Source organism: Oncorhynchus clarkii, chromosome 32, assembly GCF_045791955.1.
Source record: "Oncorhynchus clarkii lewisi isolate Uvic-CL-2024 chromosome 32, UVic_Ocla_1.0, whole genome shotgun sequence".
NCBI classification, from domain to species: Eukaryota; Metazoa; Chordata; class Actinopteri; order Salmoniformes; family Salmonidae; genus Oncorhynchus; species Oncorhynchus clarkii.
Genome location: NC_092178.1, coordinates 39935795 through 39950033, shown reverse-complemented (window position 1 = coordinate 39950033; position 14239 = coordinate 39935795). Strand labels below are relative to the sequence as shown.

At 43.6% G+C, this 14239-nt stretch overlaps 1 protein-coding gene across 5 annotated transcripts; it reads left to right on the top strand.

Moving 5' to 3' along the window:
- The first annotated feature begins 1379 nt into the window (after positions 1-1379).
- On the top strand, positions 1380-13911 carry LOC139392374 (zinc finger and BTB domain-containing protein 22-like). 5 transcript variants are annotated; one of them, XM_071140326.1, is made up of 6 exons: positions 1860-2017; positions 5129-5346; positions 5447-5564; positions 5660-5756; positions 8143-8953; positions 11972-13391. In XM_071140326.1, exons 4-6 carry the CDS (start codon positions 5673-5675, stop codon positions 13063-13065), a joined length of 1989 nt encoding a protein of 662 aa, XP_070996427.1. In that variant the 5' UTR covers positions 1860-2017; positions 5129-5346; positions 5447-5564; positions 5660-5672; the 3' UTR covers positions 13066-13391. The 5 variants fall into 5 exon arrangements, with proteins under 5 accessions (XP_070996426.1, XP_070996425.1, XP_070996427.1 ...); XM_071140325.1 differs by lacking the exons at positions 1860-2017; positions 5447-5564; positions 5660-5756 and adding an exon at positions 1380-1496 and having other exon boundaries at positions 11972-13389; XM_071140324.1 differs by lacking the exons at positions 5447-5564; positions 5660-5756 and having other exon boundaries at positions 1673-2017; positions 11972-13911.
- Positions 13912-14239: the final 328 nt, after the last annotated feature.

Here is a 14239-nt window from a genome sequence, read left to right as displayed (position 1 = left end):
GTGGTATGACTTAAATATTGCTGTACACCAGCGGAACCCAACCAACTTGAAGGAGCTGGAGCAGTTTTGCCTTGAAGAATGGGCAAAAATCCCAGTGGCTAGATGTGCCAAGCTTATAGAGACATACCCCAAGAGACGTGCAGCTGTAATTGCTGCTAAAGGTGGCTCTACAAAGTATTGACTTTTGGGGGGTGAATAGTTATGCACGCTCAAGTTTTCAGTTTTTTTTGTCCTATTTCTTGTTTGTTTCACAATAAAATGTGGTAGGCATGTTGTGTAAATCATATGATACAAACCCACCAAAATCCATTTTAATTTCAAGTTGTAAGGCAACAAAATTGGAAAAATGCCAAGGGGGATGAATACTTTCACAAGCCGCTGTATATATAATATAAAACCACTTCTAAGACTCTTTCCCCCGTTTAACACCTTAAAAATGCGCCATTACCCATCAAACTATTTGTAGCTCGCTAAACTTAGATAGCTAGCTAACGTTAGCTAACCAAGCTAGGTAGCTAGCTATCTTGTGATCATTTTGTGAACAGAACTTGAGTATGGCATTCACATTTTTTTTTTATATATATAAATAAAATATATACCGTACCAGTCAAAAGTTTGGACACACCTACTCATTCAAGGGTTTGTCTTTATTTGTACTATTTTCTACATTGTAGAATAATAGTGAAGACATGAAAACTATGAAATAGCATTTTTCATTAAGAAGCAATTTCTTTCCTTCTTAATGCATTTGAGCCAATCAGTTGTGTTGTGACAAAGTAGGGCTGGTAAACAGAGGATAGCACTATTTGGTAAAAGACCAAGTCCAGATTATGGCAAGAACAGCTCAAATAACTAAAGAGAAACGGCAGTCCATCAATCCGGAAACTTACAAGAACTTTGGAAGTTTCTTCAAGTGCAATCGCAAAAACCATCAAGCGCTATGATGAAACCACTACTAAAGGACACCAATAAGAATAGACTTGCTTGGGCCAAGAAACACAAGCAATGGACATTAATCTGTCATTTGGGCCAAATGTGAGATTTTTGGTTCCAACCTTTGTGTATTTGTGAGATGCAGAGTAGGTGAATGGATGATCTCTGTGTGGTTCCCAACGTGAAGCAACGGTGGAGGAAGTGTGATTGTGCTTTGCTGGTGACACCGTCTGTGATTTATTTAGAATTCAAGGCACACTTAACCAGCATGGCTACCACAGCATTTTGCAGCGATACGCCATCCCATCTGGTTTGTGCTTAATGGGACTATCATTTGTTTTTCAACAGGACAATGACCCAACACACCTCCAGGCTGTGTAAGGGATATTTGACCAATGAGAGTGATGGAGCGCTGCATCAGATGACCTGGCCTCCACGATCACCTGACCTCAACCCAATTGAGGTGGTTTGGCATGAGTTGGACCGCAGAGTGAAGGAAAAACATCCAACAAGTGCTCAGCATATTTGGGAACTCCTTCAAGACTGTTGGAAAAGCATTCCAGGTGAAGCTGGTTGAGAGAATGCCAAGAGTGTGCAAAGCTGTCATCAAGGCGAATGGTGACTACTTTGAAGTATCTAAAATATATTTTGATTGATTTAACACCTTTTGGTTACTACATTATTCCATGTGTTATTTCATAGTTATGATGTACAAATAAAGAAAACCCCTTGAACGAGTAGGTGTGTCCAAATATGTGACTGGTATTGTACATTCACACGTACAGTACCAGACAAACGTCTGTACACACCTACTCATTCAAGGATCTAGGAGACAATAAATAACGAGGGGTAGATGCCTAGAAGATTTTAGTAGTTCCGCGAGTTAGCCATGGTTGGTAGCTAGCTATATGGGCACAGTCACAGACAAGCTCTCACACCCAACACCGATGATGGAACTGTCGAGTCGAGTGTGCGTTACCAAACGAGGACGGGGTGATAGAACAATGCTGCATAGAATGTGCTTTAGCTGAAATTGCTGGCATATTTTGAAGACTCGTTTCGCTTTGAGAACCTTAAAACATAGGTAATTATCTAGCTAAAGCTATTGTGGAATTGCACACATTTTGTTTCATACTAATTTAGCTACTGTTAGCCTGACTAGCTACTGACTACGAGTTGAGTGCACTGAGATGAATGGACAAGCAAACTAACTAGCTAGACGATTTTTCGTATTTCTAATGTTCACTATTCCTAGCTATAATATCAGACTGGCAAAGAAAGGCGGTACAGTTAGGGCTGCGTCTATATAGGCCCTTCAACCCTTTCTGGTTGTAGCTAGCTAGCTAATATAGTTAGATAAATCGCCAGTACATTTAAGATTATCGTAAGCCTAGGAATATTGAAGGCACTAGGTCAATACCATATTTGGGTAATTTATCCTCCACCACCATAGTCCAACTGCTAGCTAACTATATATTCACAGCTACATATTCACAGCATACCTAGCTAGAAGTTAGCGGACTAGCTCAAAAGCAAAGGTCGCTAACTGCTAGGTCCTTGCTATCAGGGATCCTTGGGACGTCCATACCCCCCATTGCAGTTGTCATTTAAAAAGGTCAATGTTTGGGCTGGGAATTGCCAGGGACCTCGATATTATCACTATACTTAATGAGGTTCCGATGCGATATGTATTGTGATTCTCACGATTTCGATATGCGATTCGATGTACCAACCATTGCTCACTATATCAGCTGCAGATAGGCTGGGCACATGACATTTCTAAAAACGTTTTTTTTTCTAATAGAAACAAGTTCATTGCATCCGCCATTGAGCCCAGTTTCGTACCATTTGTTCCAGCTGTTTGCCGTAGTGTTTAAGTAATCGCGAAAAAACGCCTTATTTTAGGTTCATTTTTCATCCCTATTAGTTCTATAGAGCACCGTGGCATCTCGCCTTCCGAACGATATATTCCCTTCCCATTGTTCTGCTTAACCTTGTAGGCTTACCTCGGGTAACTCATTATTAACAACGTTACGGCTCCTTGGTGAGCGCTCTAACAGTTCGCATGTGTAAACGTTGTGGAAACCTACAGTGCCAGAGATGGCTGGCTGGCGCGTAGCCTTCAAACGTTTTCTGGTCATAGTTAACGTATCATTTTTTCAAAAAGGGTGTAAAACCTAAACGCATATCCATGTCCTCTTTTTCAAGATGTGGGCGATTTTAAACAGCCAGAATACATTATTTTATTAAATAACCATTTTAAACGATTTGTTGTTTCTAAATGGCTGCTGGGTCATTAGATATGCACGCAATCTTGTTCATTTGTAGGCATCGAATTGAGCGAATGCTGCACAGGTTCACTGAGTTGCAAACCAAATGGATAGGTCTAGCTCATTTATTTGTAGAGCTGACGCAGTTGCTACCTCAGATTGAGGATAATGTCGTGGAGGATAGTGTAGTGTATGTAGAAAAATAATTGTAGACCTCCACAAGTCTGGTTCATCCTTGGGAGCAATTTCCAAATGCCTGAAGGTACCACGTTCATCTGTACAAACAATAGTATGCAAGTATAAGCACCATGGGACCACTCAGCAGTCATACTGCTCAGGAAGGAGACGCGTTCTGTCTCCTAGAGATGAACATACTTTGGTACCAAAAGTGCAAATCAATCCCAGAACAACAGCAAAGGACCCTGTGAAGATGCTGGAGGAAACGGATACGAAAGTATCTATCCACAGTAAAGAGTCCTATATCGACATAACCTGAAAGGCCTCTCAGCAAGGAAGAAGCCACTGCTCCAAAACCGCCATAAAAAGGCCAGGCTACGGTTTGCAACAGCACATGGGGACAAAGATCATACTTTTTGGAGAAATGTCCTCTGGTCTGATGAAACAAAAATAGAACTGTTCGGTCGTAATGACCATTATGTTTGGAGGAAAAAGGGGGATGCTTGCAAGCTGAAGAACACCATCCCAACCGTGAAGCACGGGGGCGGCAACATCATGTTGTGGGGGTGCAGGAAGGACTGGTGCACTTCACAAAAAAGATTGCATCATGAGGGTGGAAAATTATGTGGATATGTTGAAGCAACATCTGAAGACATCAGTCAGGAAGTTAAAGCTTGTCGCAAATGGGTCTTCCAAAGGGACAATGATATAACCAATGTAAACAATTGTTTACAGACAGATTATTTCACTGTATCACAATTCCAGTGGGTCAGAAGTTTACATACAATAAGTTGGCTGTGCCTTTAAACAGCTTGGATAATACCAGAAAATTATGTCATGACTTCAGAATCATCTGATGGAGTGTGTTGTGCAGGGTGTGTTGAGTGGTGGTGTCGCGTCCTCTCAGACTGTTGGCCTAAGGTAGAACTAGATATATTTAAATAGTAGGGTAGGGTGGTGGATTAGATGGTAGGCTATTTTGTTGATTAACATTTATTTTCAAGCAAAGTATAAAGGGATAATCTAGAAGGTGGCAGTAATCCAACATTTATTGGATGCCAACCGTCGTTAAACCTCACCGAAGAAGAAAAAGTAGGCTTAGGGTTCCCACACGGCCATGTTTCCATGTTATAGCGCTTGTTTATGGAAAGCAGAGTAAGACCGTGTGGACTACCTGTGCTTATTAAACGGAAGACCGATGGCACAAACTTGTCACTGAAAAATACCGTTGGTCGCATCTGAGATAAGAGCGTAAAGTGTGTGTTTTGCATTTGTTGAAATTATTTTGGTGTGATATGAAATTAGAGAACCGTACTGTAATTGATAATCGATTCACATTTGAAATTGAGTATTTGGCTGTTTTGGCTTCCAGAGACAAACGGTGCAGGGTCCTTGGGCTAAGGAGTAACGTTAGGCTCCTTTAGTCCAATATTGGGCTACAGAGGGACAAAAAAGAGCTATGAGAAAGTTGAGTCATGGGGGAAAAAAGTGCTGAAAACAAATTGGCTACCTAATTTAAAACGAAGATGGAGAACAAGCTATGGAGGAAAAATACTAGAGTTGATTTGCCAACTAGCAGAAAAATAATATTCTGATATGTAAACTGTATCGATTTATCTTCTCTTCCCCCCCCCCCCCCCCATCACAAATTAAGGTTAGGGTTTTGGTTAGGGATGTCCCAAGGATTCCCAGATAGCACTAACCTTTACTGCTAGCTAGCTAACAATTTTCTTCTTCCCTGGTTTTAGGCTCAATGGATCAGGGCTGCATTAGCATAGTCTCTGGTGCCCCTGCTGGCCCGAAGGTTCAAGTATGCTTCCCTGGTGTGCGTGCAGCAGTTTTGGACAGCCTAAATCGACAGCGGGAGGAAGGACGGCTCTGTGACCTCTCCATCCAGGTGCAGGGACAGGTGTTCAGGGCCCACCGCTGTGTGCTGGCTGCCTCCTCGCCATACTTTCACGATCAGGTTTGTCTGTTTGGGTTTAATGAGTGTGTGTACTAGTAGTCTCTCTTGGGTTGACACAATGTACCAATGTTCTGGCTTTACACCTCTGTTTGTTAACCAGGTTAGTTTGGCACGGAGGAAAAGGCAGTGATGGGGAGATCTGGCTTTTGTACGTCACTGCCTTATCCGTTTGTTGGACTAGCACAATTCCCGCCCACATTTTAAGCCTACACAAACTTGTGAGTTGTCTATATGAAGTTGGACCCGTTTCCCAAAATCGATCTGGTATTTCCCATCCGGACCCGATATACATAAATACTTTTCTACAATATAGAGACCCGTTCCAAATGGACCTGAGGACAACTAGACCCATTCCATATAGAACTGGACAGATCCAAGTGAGGGAAGCATCAGAAAAGTCCATTTTTAAGGTACTTTATTAACCAGAGCTAATAAAGTGAGGTAGATAGAGGTGAAGCTCTAGCAGGGGTGTGTGTGTGTGTGTGTGTGTGTGTGTGTGTGTGTGTGTGTGTGTGTGTGTGTGTGTGTGTGTGTGTGTGTGTGTGTGTGTGTGTGTGTGTGTGTGTGTGTGTGTGTGTGTGTGTGTGTGTGTGTGTGTGTGTGTGTGTGTGTGTGTGTGTGTGACAAAGGGGGGAGGGAGAGGCGAGAGCTCGCAACTAACCAAGGCAACTCATGCTATAATAGACTAGTTGCGCCCTAGCTAGGTTGTTTATCATCGAATATGATTACATAATACCTGTCTTGACTGCAAACCGGGAGAAGCTAGCTAGGCTAATGGCGGCTGCATGCGCTTTATCATCCTACACAGTTACAAACAACTCCTTTCAGAATATAAAGTAGTAGCCTACCTGTTGGCTCTTGGTCATTGTAGCCTCTCTCCTTTTGCCCCACAGGAAGGCTCTGACTGTGTAGCCTGTTGTTGCTTTGATGACTTATGATTGGCCAACAACACGTTCCACTCGCCACTCTTGTGAAAAGCAAAGAGCAACAGCATAAATAATATTTCTCTCTCGCTCTACTGCAGCAGTCGTGTTCCATCTATATGGGTTCTTCCGGACAAGTCAGTTAAAATTACACATACAGTTGGGAGAACAAGTATTTGATAACCTGCTAAATCGGCAGTGTTTCCTACTTACAAAGCATGTAGAGGTCTGTAATTTTTATCATAGGTACACTTCAACTGTGAGAGATGGAATCTAAAAATCCAGAAAATCACATTGTATGATTTTTAAGTAATTAATTTGCATTTTATTGCATGACATAAGTATTTGATACATCAGAAAAGCAGAACTTAATATTTGGTACAGAAACCTTTGTTTGCAATTACAGAGATCATACGTTTCCTGTAGTTCTTGACCAGGTTTGCACACACTGCAGCAGGGATTTTGGCCCACTCCTCCATACAGACCTTCTCCAGATCCTTCAGGTTTCGGGGCTGTCGCTGGGCAATACGGACTTTCAGCTCCCTCCAAAGATTTTCTATTGGGTTCAGGTCTGGAGACTGGCTAGGCCACTCCAGGACCTTGATTATGCTTCTTACGGAGCCACTCCTTAGTTGCCCTGGCTGTGTGTTTCGGGTCGTTGTCATGCTGGAAGACCCAGCCACGACCCATCTTCAATGCTCTTACTGAGGGAAGGAGGTTGTTGGCCAAGATCTCGCGATACATGGCCCCATCCATCCTCCCCTCAATACGGTGCAGTCGTCCTGTCCCCTTTGCAGAAAAGCATCCCCAAAGAATGATGTTTCCACCTCCATGCTTCACGGTTGGGATGGTGTTCTTGGGGTTGTACTCATCCTTCTTCCTCCAAACACGGCGAGTGGAGTTTAGACCAAAAAGCTCTATTTTTGTCTCATCAGACCACATGACCTTCTCCCATTCCTCCTCTGGATCATCCAGGTGGTCATTGGCAAACTTCAGACGGGCCTGGACATGCGCTGGCTTGAGCAGGGGGACCTTAGGTGTGCTGCAGGATTTTAATCCATGACGGAGTAGTGTGTTACTAATGGTTTTCTTTGAGACTGTGGTCCCAGCTCTCTTCAGGTCATTGACCAGGGCCTGCCGTGTAGTTCTGGGCTGATAACCCACGAGGTGAGATCTTGCATGGAGCCCCAGACCGAGGGTAATTGACCATCATCTTAAACTTCTTCCATTTTCTAATAATTGCACCAACAGTTGTTGCCTTCCCACCAAGCTGCTTGCCTATTGTCCTGTAGCCCATCCCAGCCTTGTACAGGTCTACAATTTTATCCCTGATGTCCTTACACAGCTCTTTGGTCATGGCCATTGTGGAGATGTTGGAGTCTGTTTGATTGAGTGTGTGGACAGATGTCTTTTATACAGGTAACGAGTTCAAACAGGTGCAGTTAATACAGGTAATGAGTGGAGAACAGGAGGGCTTCTTAAAGAAAAACCAACAGGTCTGTGAGAGCCGGAATTCTTACTGGTTGGTAGGTGTTCAAATACTTATGCCATGCAATAAAATCCAAATTAATTACTTAAAAATCATACAATGTGATTTTCTGGATTTTTGTTTTAGATTCCGTCTCTCACAGTTGAAGTGTACCTATGATAAAAAAAAATACAGACCTCTACATGCTTTGTAAGTAGGAAATACACTGCCGATTTTGCAGGTTCAAATATTTGTTCTCCCCACTGTACCTGTGACAATCCTATCAGACCCGTGACATTATTTTGCATCCGGACCCGCTCAGATCCCGTCTCAGGTATTCAGCTACAGGTGGAGCCTTGTAGACCTCTATTGTGAAATCCTATTTTTTGTTATCACTTTCACCAGGTGTTGCTGAAGAATGTGACGACAGTGTCTCTGCCCTCTGTCATGGACCCTGTGGCCTTTGAGAGTGTCCTGAGTTCAGCCTACACTGGCCAACTGAGCATAGTGCGTGATGACATTGTCAACTACGTGACTGTAGCCAGCTTCCTCCAGATGTGGCATATTGTTGACAAGTGTACAGAGATCCTGAAGAGACCTCGACCCCCAGCAGAATGCAACCCTGGGGATGCTGCAGCTGTCACACACCATGGTGCCTCCTCAAGGCAGCAGTCCCCAAGCAGCACTGACTGCCTATACATGGAGAGAGAGGGGAAAGGTAAGGAGAGGAGGCCCTATGGCCAGGAGCAGAATTCGCTGCCTCCATTGGCCACGTGGAGGAGGCCCCAGCAGTTCCCCAGGTGGAGCCGCCCCAGGTCCTCACCCCAGCAAGTCATATCCAAGCCTGCCCAGCACCTAGCTGACTCACACCTGGACTACCACCCTGCTGGGGAGAGTGACTACTCCAGCTGTGAGGAGGTGTGGATGTCCAGCCACAGCAAAGCCAGCCCCCTAAGTCATCATGATGGGAGAGGACTGGACCATAGCCACACCAGGCATGGGGGGATTCCTGGTGAGGCGTTGAGACTGAGAGCTAGACTGAGACAGAGGGCAGTGCCACCAAGTGCTGAGAAACTCCATGGCAGGGATAGAGGAAGTGGAGGGGGCTTTGGGGAAGAACCTCAGGAGAAGAGAGGGACTGAAAGAGGGATTGAAGCAAATGAAGAAATGGGGGAAGAGGAGAAGAGGGAGGTGCCTGAGCGGAGAGGAAACTCTGGTATGTACTCCTAGAATGTGAAATGTAAACCGGACTTGGCGATTGATATGCCTGGGTTGGTTGTGTTTATAAAAGTCTCTTTAAATGGGGCATTCTGCAGTTGCTACATACATTTTTGGACTTATAAATTAATGATATGTACCCATTTGATTCTTGAAGAATATACCTTATAAATGCCACATGAGCTTAGTTCAACTGTCGTAACCCCTCAGAACCCCAAATATAAGCTTGTTTTACTTCAATGTTTGTAAACAAAGTAATCTAAACAAACACTACATACTGTTCAAGTTGGAAGTTTACATACACCTTAGCCAAATACATTTAACACTGTTTTTTACAATTCCTGACATTTAATCCCAGTAAAAATGCCCTGCCTTAGGTCAGTTAGGATCACCACTTTATTTGAAGAATGTGAAATGTCAGAATAATAGTGATTTATTTCCGCTTTTATTTCTTTCATCACATTCCCAGTGGGTCAGAAGTTTACATACACTCAATTAGTATTTAGTATTTGGTCGCATTGCCTTTATATAGTTTAACTTTGGTCAAACATTTCGGGTAGCCTCTCACAAGCTTCCCACAATAAGTTGGGTGAATTTTGGCCCATTACTCCTGACCGAGCTGGTGTAACTGAGTCAGGTTTGTCGGCCTCCTTGCTCGCACACGCTTTTTCAGTTCTGCCCACACATTTTCTATGGGATTGAGGTCAGGGCTTTGTGATGGCCACTCCAATACCTTGACTTTGTTGTCCTTAAGGCATTTTGCCACAACTTTGGAAGTATGCTTGGGGTCATTGTCCATTTGGAAGACCCATTTGCGACCAAGTTTTAACTTCCTGACTGATGTCTTGAGTTGTTGCTCAATATATCCACATAATTTTCCATCCTCATGATGCAATCTATTTTGTGAAGTGCACCAGTCCCTCGTGCAGCAAAGTACCCCCAAAACATGATGCTGCCACGCCGTGCTTCACGGTTGGGATGGTGTTCTTCGGCTTGCAAGCCTCCCCCTTTTTCCTCCAAACATAACAATGGTCGTTATGGCCACACAGTTCTATTTTTGTTTCATCAGACCAGAGGACATTTCTCCAAAAAGTACAATCTTTGTCCCCATGTGCAGTTGCAAACCGTAGTCTGGCATTTTATGGTGGTTTTGGAGCAGTGGCTTCTTCCTTGCTGAGCGGCCTTTCAGCTTATAGCACCCCAGCAAGTCACAGCTCTGGGTATCGCTTATAGGATATAGGACTCGTTTTACTGTGGCTATAGATACTTTTGTACCTGTTTCCTCCAGCATCTTCACAAGGTCCTTTGCTGCTGTTCTGGGATTGATTTGCACTTTTGCACCAAAGTACATTTATCTCTAGGAGACAGAACGCGTCTCCTTCCTGAGCGGTATGATGGCTGCATGGTCCCATGGTGTTTATACTTGCGTACTATTGTTTGTACAGATGAATATGGTACCTTCTGGCATTTGGAAATTGCTCCCAAGGATGAACCAGACTTGTGGAGGTCTACAATTATTTTTCTCAGGTCTTGGCTGATTTCTTTTGATTTTCACATGATGTCAAGCAAAGAGGCACTGAGTTTGAAGGTAGGCCTTGAAATACATCCACAGGTGACTCAAATGATGTCAATTAGCATATCAGACGCTTCTAAAGCCATGACATAATTTTCTGGATTTTTCCAAGCTGTTTGAAGGCACAGTCAACTTAGTGTATGTAAACTTCTGACCCACTGGAATTGTGATACAGTGAATTCTAAGTGAAACAATCTCTGTGAACAATTGTTGGAAAAATTACTTGTGTCAAGCACAAAGTAGATGTCCTAACCGACTGGCCAAAACTATAGTTTAACAAGAAATGTGTGGAGTGGTTGAAAAAGGAGTTTTAATGACTCCAACCTAAGTGTATGTAAACTTATGACTTCAACTGTAGTTTTAACCATTAGAAAGAGGAGTATGTATGTAGAACACCTTACACTGTAGGCAATGAAGACTACCCCATGGCAAGGCACTACAAGTCCTTACACCATGGCAACCCTGCCTCCCTACAAGCTATGGGTATTGATCATGTTCCGGCCTCTATTAGGAAAGGGGACCGTCATAAACAGTTAAACCAAAGGGAAAGTTTTTGGATTTACAAATTACAGGTCACTAAATACCCTGGTTTAAATTAAGATATGGATTTACAAACTACAGGCCACTAAGTACCCTGGTTTAAATTAAGATATGGATTTTTCACCCTTCCTGAAGGGTCGTGATGGGTCCATTTGCTGTCATCTAATGGACATTTCGCTCCTTTGCCCTCAGCTGTGTTTAGACTGTTGTTCATGTTTTGCTGTGTTCTAGTGTACTATGGAATATATTCTTGACACTTCTTATTCTTGACACTTCTCCCAGTCATATTTAAGGTTAGAACTACCTCTCTAAGTGTTCTGATACTTCTAGCTTGGAGTTGTATTTGTATGGTAACAGCTACAATATTTCACTTTTTAATGTGTATAGTATTGCTTACTAGGTGTGTCCAATCAATCCCTCTTCTAATTAGGGCTAATTGGAAAAGCTGTTCAAAAGAGGACATTGTATTATTGCTTTGTACTCCCTGACGAAGGCTATGCAGCCGAAACACGCTGGATTTTTAAAACTTTGTTTCTATTGAACATGCCATACAAATAAAGGCATTTTAATTAATTATATGAAGAGTACCTTGGTCCTCCCTTTTTTTGTAGTAGTTTTAACCATGTTGAGGCTATAATTTTTAAATCATGCATGCACCCATAGCTATGTTGTGTTTTTTGAGAGCGGTTACATTTATCTAGCCCCATCCATCAGCTTTTTACCCAAACCGGGGCAGGGAATATGCTTTATTGTTTCAACTGCTGATAATTTTAAACAACTGTCTCCTATTTATGAGATGATAAGCACCAATATGTGATAAGCACACATCCCTGTACCATTATATCATTATCTATGTGTATGTCTTTTGTACATGGTACATCTCTCTGTTTTGTATTTCTCCAGGAGACTTCCACACTAGTGTACACCAAGTTGAAGAGGGAGGACAGCCAGAGGGGAAAAAGAGCTCAGGGGAACTGCAGAAGAAAGAGGAGAGACCGCTGGGGAGAAGCTTAGCCCTGACTTCTCCCCATGTTGTGGATCCAGATGATGTGATTCCTGGCCCATCCTGCCCAGCTCCTACACCCTCATCCCGGATGCAGTGGCAGGCCGGTCCCTGGTCTCAGCAAGTAGCTAGGCCGCAAGCTGGAGAGGAATACTACAGAAGAGAAGACGATGAAGAAGATGAGGAGGAAGTGGACTTTGGCCGATTTGCAGATGGTGCTTTTGGAAGGGGCACCTATGATGAGATTGAGGATGGCACCGGGCAAGTTTCTCAGAGACCCTTAGTGCCTGACTCTCCTGATGACAATGACTTTATCCTGGGGGCCCAAGAGTTGAACTGGCCCTCTGGGGCAGACATGACCCATGGTGGTGGTACCCCAACCTCCAGCTGCCCCCTGTCCCCATCCCCTGCTCCATTCCCCCCTTCCTCCTCACCCCCCATCCCCTCTTCCTCCTCCCTCTCCCTTGCTGGGGCCCCTTACACAGGCAAAGTGCACTTCTGCCACTGTGGGAAGGCCTACACCCTAAAGAGCATGCGTGACCGCCACGTCAAGATGCAGCACCTCAACCTGCGGCCCTTCGCCTGCCCTGTGTGCACCAAGAGCTTCAAGATGAAGCACCACCTGACCAAGCACCTGAAGACCCATGGTGGGCTGCGGCCTTATGAGTGTGGCCTGTGTGGGAAGAAGGTAATCTGGAGGGACAGTTTCCTGCGCCACCAGGCCCGCTGTGAGAGACTGGCCGCCAGCTGTGATGGCACTGCTGCCAGTAGTAACACCAGAGCGGCTGCCGACACGGACGATGGTTATGTTTATGGGTTCGGGGAGGGGTTTCTCTCACAAGGCGGGCAGGTGAAAGTGGAGCAGGCAGACTTTCAGGGGGAGGCAGAGTCTGGGATGAGTGGGCTGTTAGGGGCTGGGGCTGAGTTAGGCTCTCAGTCAAGGACTCTGGTTAGTCACAACTTTAAGGAGGAAGCCAGCGACAGGTTTAGCTGAAGCGAAATGAGGTAAACAGTTGGAATATAGGGCCCACAGCACTTGAATTGAGTAATAGATTGGTTGATTATGCTCATAATGGTCCATGTGTAATCCATTAACACTCCGATCCATGTTAATGCACCTGTTTGTGAACAATTATTCTACGAGGGACATTTGTTTATTATTTATTTAAATGACTATCCCATCATGCTATTGATATCGCAAAAGAGGGCACAAACATGTGATGTGAGTCTGTGTACATTTTGTATTTAAATGAGCCAATTTATCTAATGAGCTGTCTTGTGAATGTATTTGAGTCACAATAAACTCAGTTTGCACAGATATGGTTTGAACAAGAAGTTATCAGGGTCATATTGGATAACTAACATAATGCCATAACTGGTGGTTTGCTTCCCAGGAATATTGGAAGAAATTACTGAATATTAATTGAAAGTGTAAATACAGGGAACACAAGCGGTCTCTCCTGCTAAATGGAGGAGAAAAAAAGTGTCATGTCTTATTTTCATAGTTTGCAGCTAGGTCTGTCCCAAATGGCACCATATTCATAATGTAGTGCACTATAAGGTCAAATGTACTGTAGTGCACTACATAGGGGAAAGAATGCCATTTGGGACCCATAGTACACACAGAGTAGATCAACCTGTACAAGGACACTGCAATCCACTTTCATCAACCCAGCCATCTAGACATTATCTCACATTTATTTTAGAATAACATTTTATTTAAATGGTCACATGCGGCAAATACAACCGGTGTAGACCTTACCGTGAAATGCTTACTTACAAGCCCTTAACCAAAAATTCAGTTCAAGAAATAGAGGTAATAAAATATTTACTAAATAAACTAAAGTAAAACATGTAATAAAAAGTCAGTCAAATCAGTCAAAAAGTAAGACAAATGTACTTAACAATAACGAGGCTATATACAGGGGGTACTGGTACAGAGTCAATGTGCAGGGGTACAGGTTAGTTGAGAGAATTTGTAAAGTGACTATGCATAGATGGTAAACAGTGAGTAGCAGCAGTGTAAAAACAAGGGGGGTCAATGTAAATAGTCCGGGTGGCCATTTGATTAGTTTAATTGTTTAGCAGTCTTATGGCTTGGGGATAGAAGCTGGGAGCCTTTTAGTCCTAGACTTGGTGCTCTGGTAGCGCTTGCTGTGCAGGAGAAG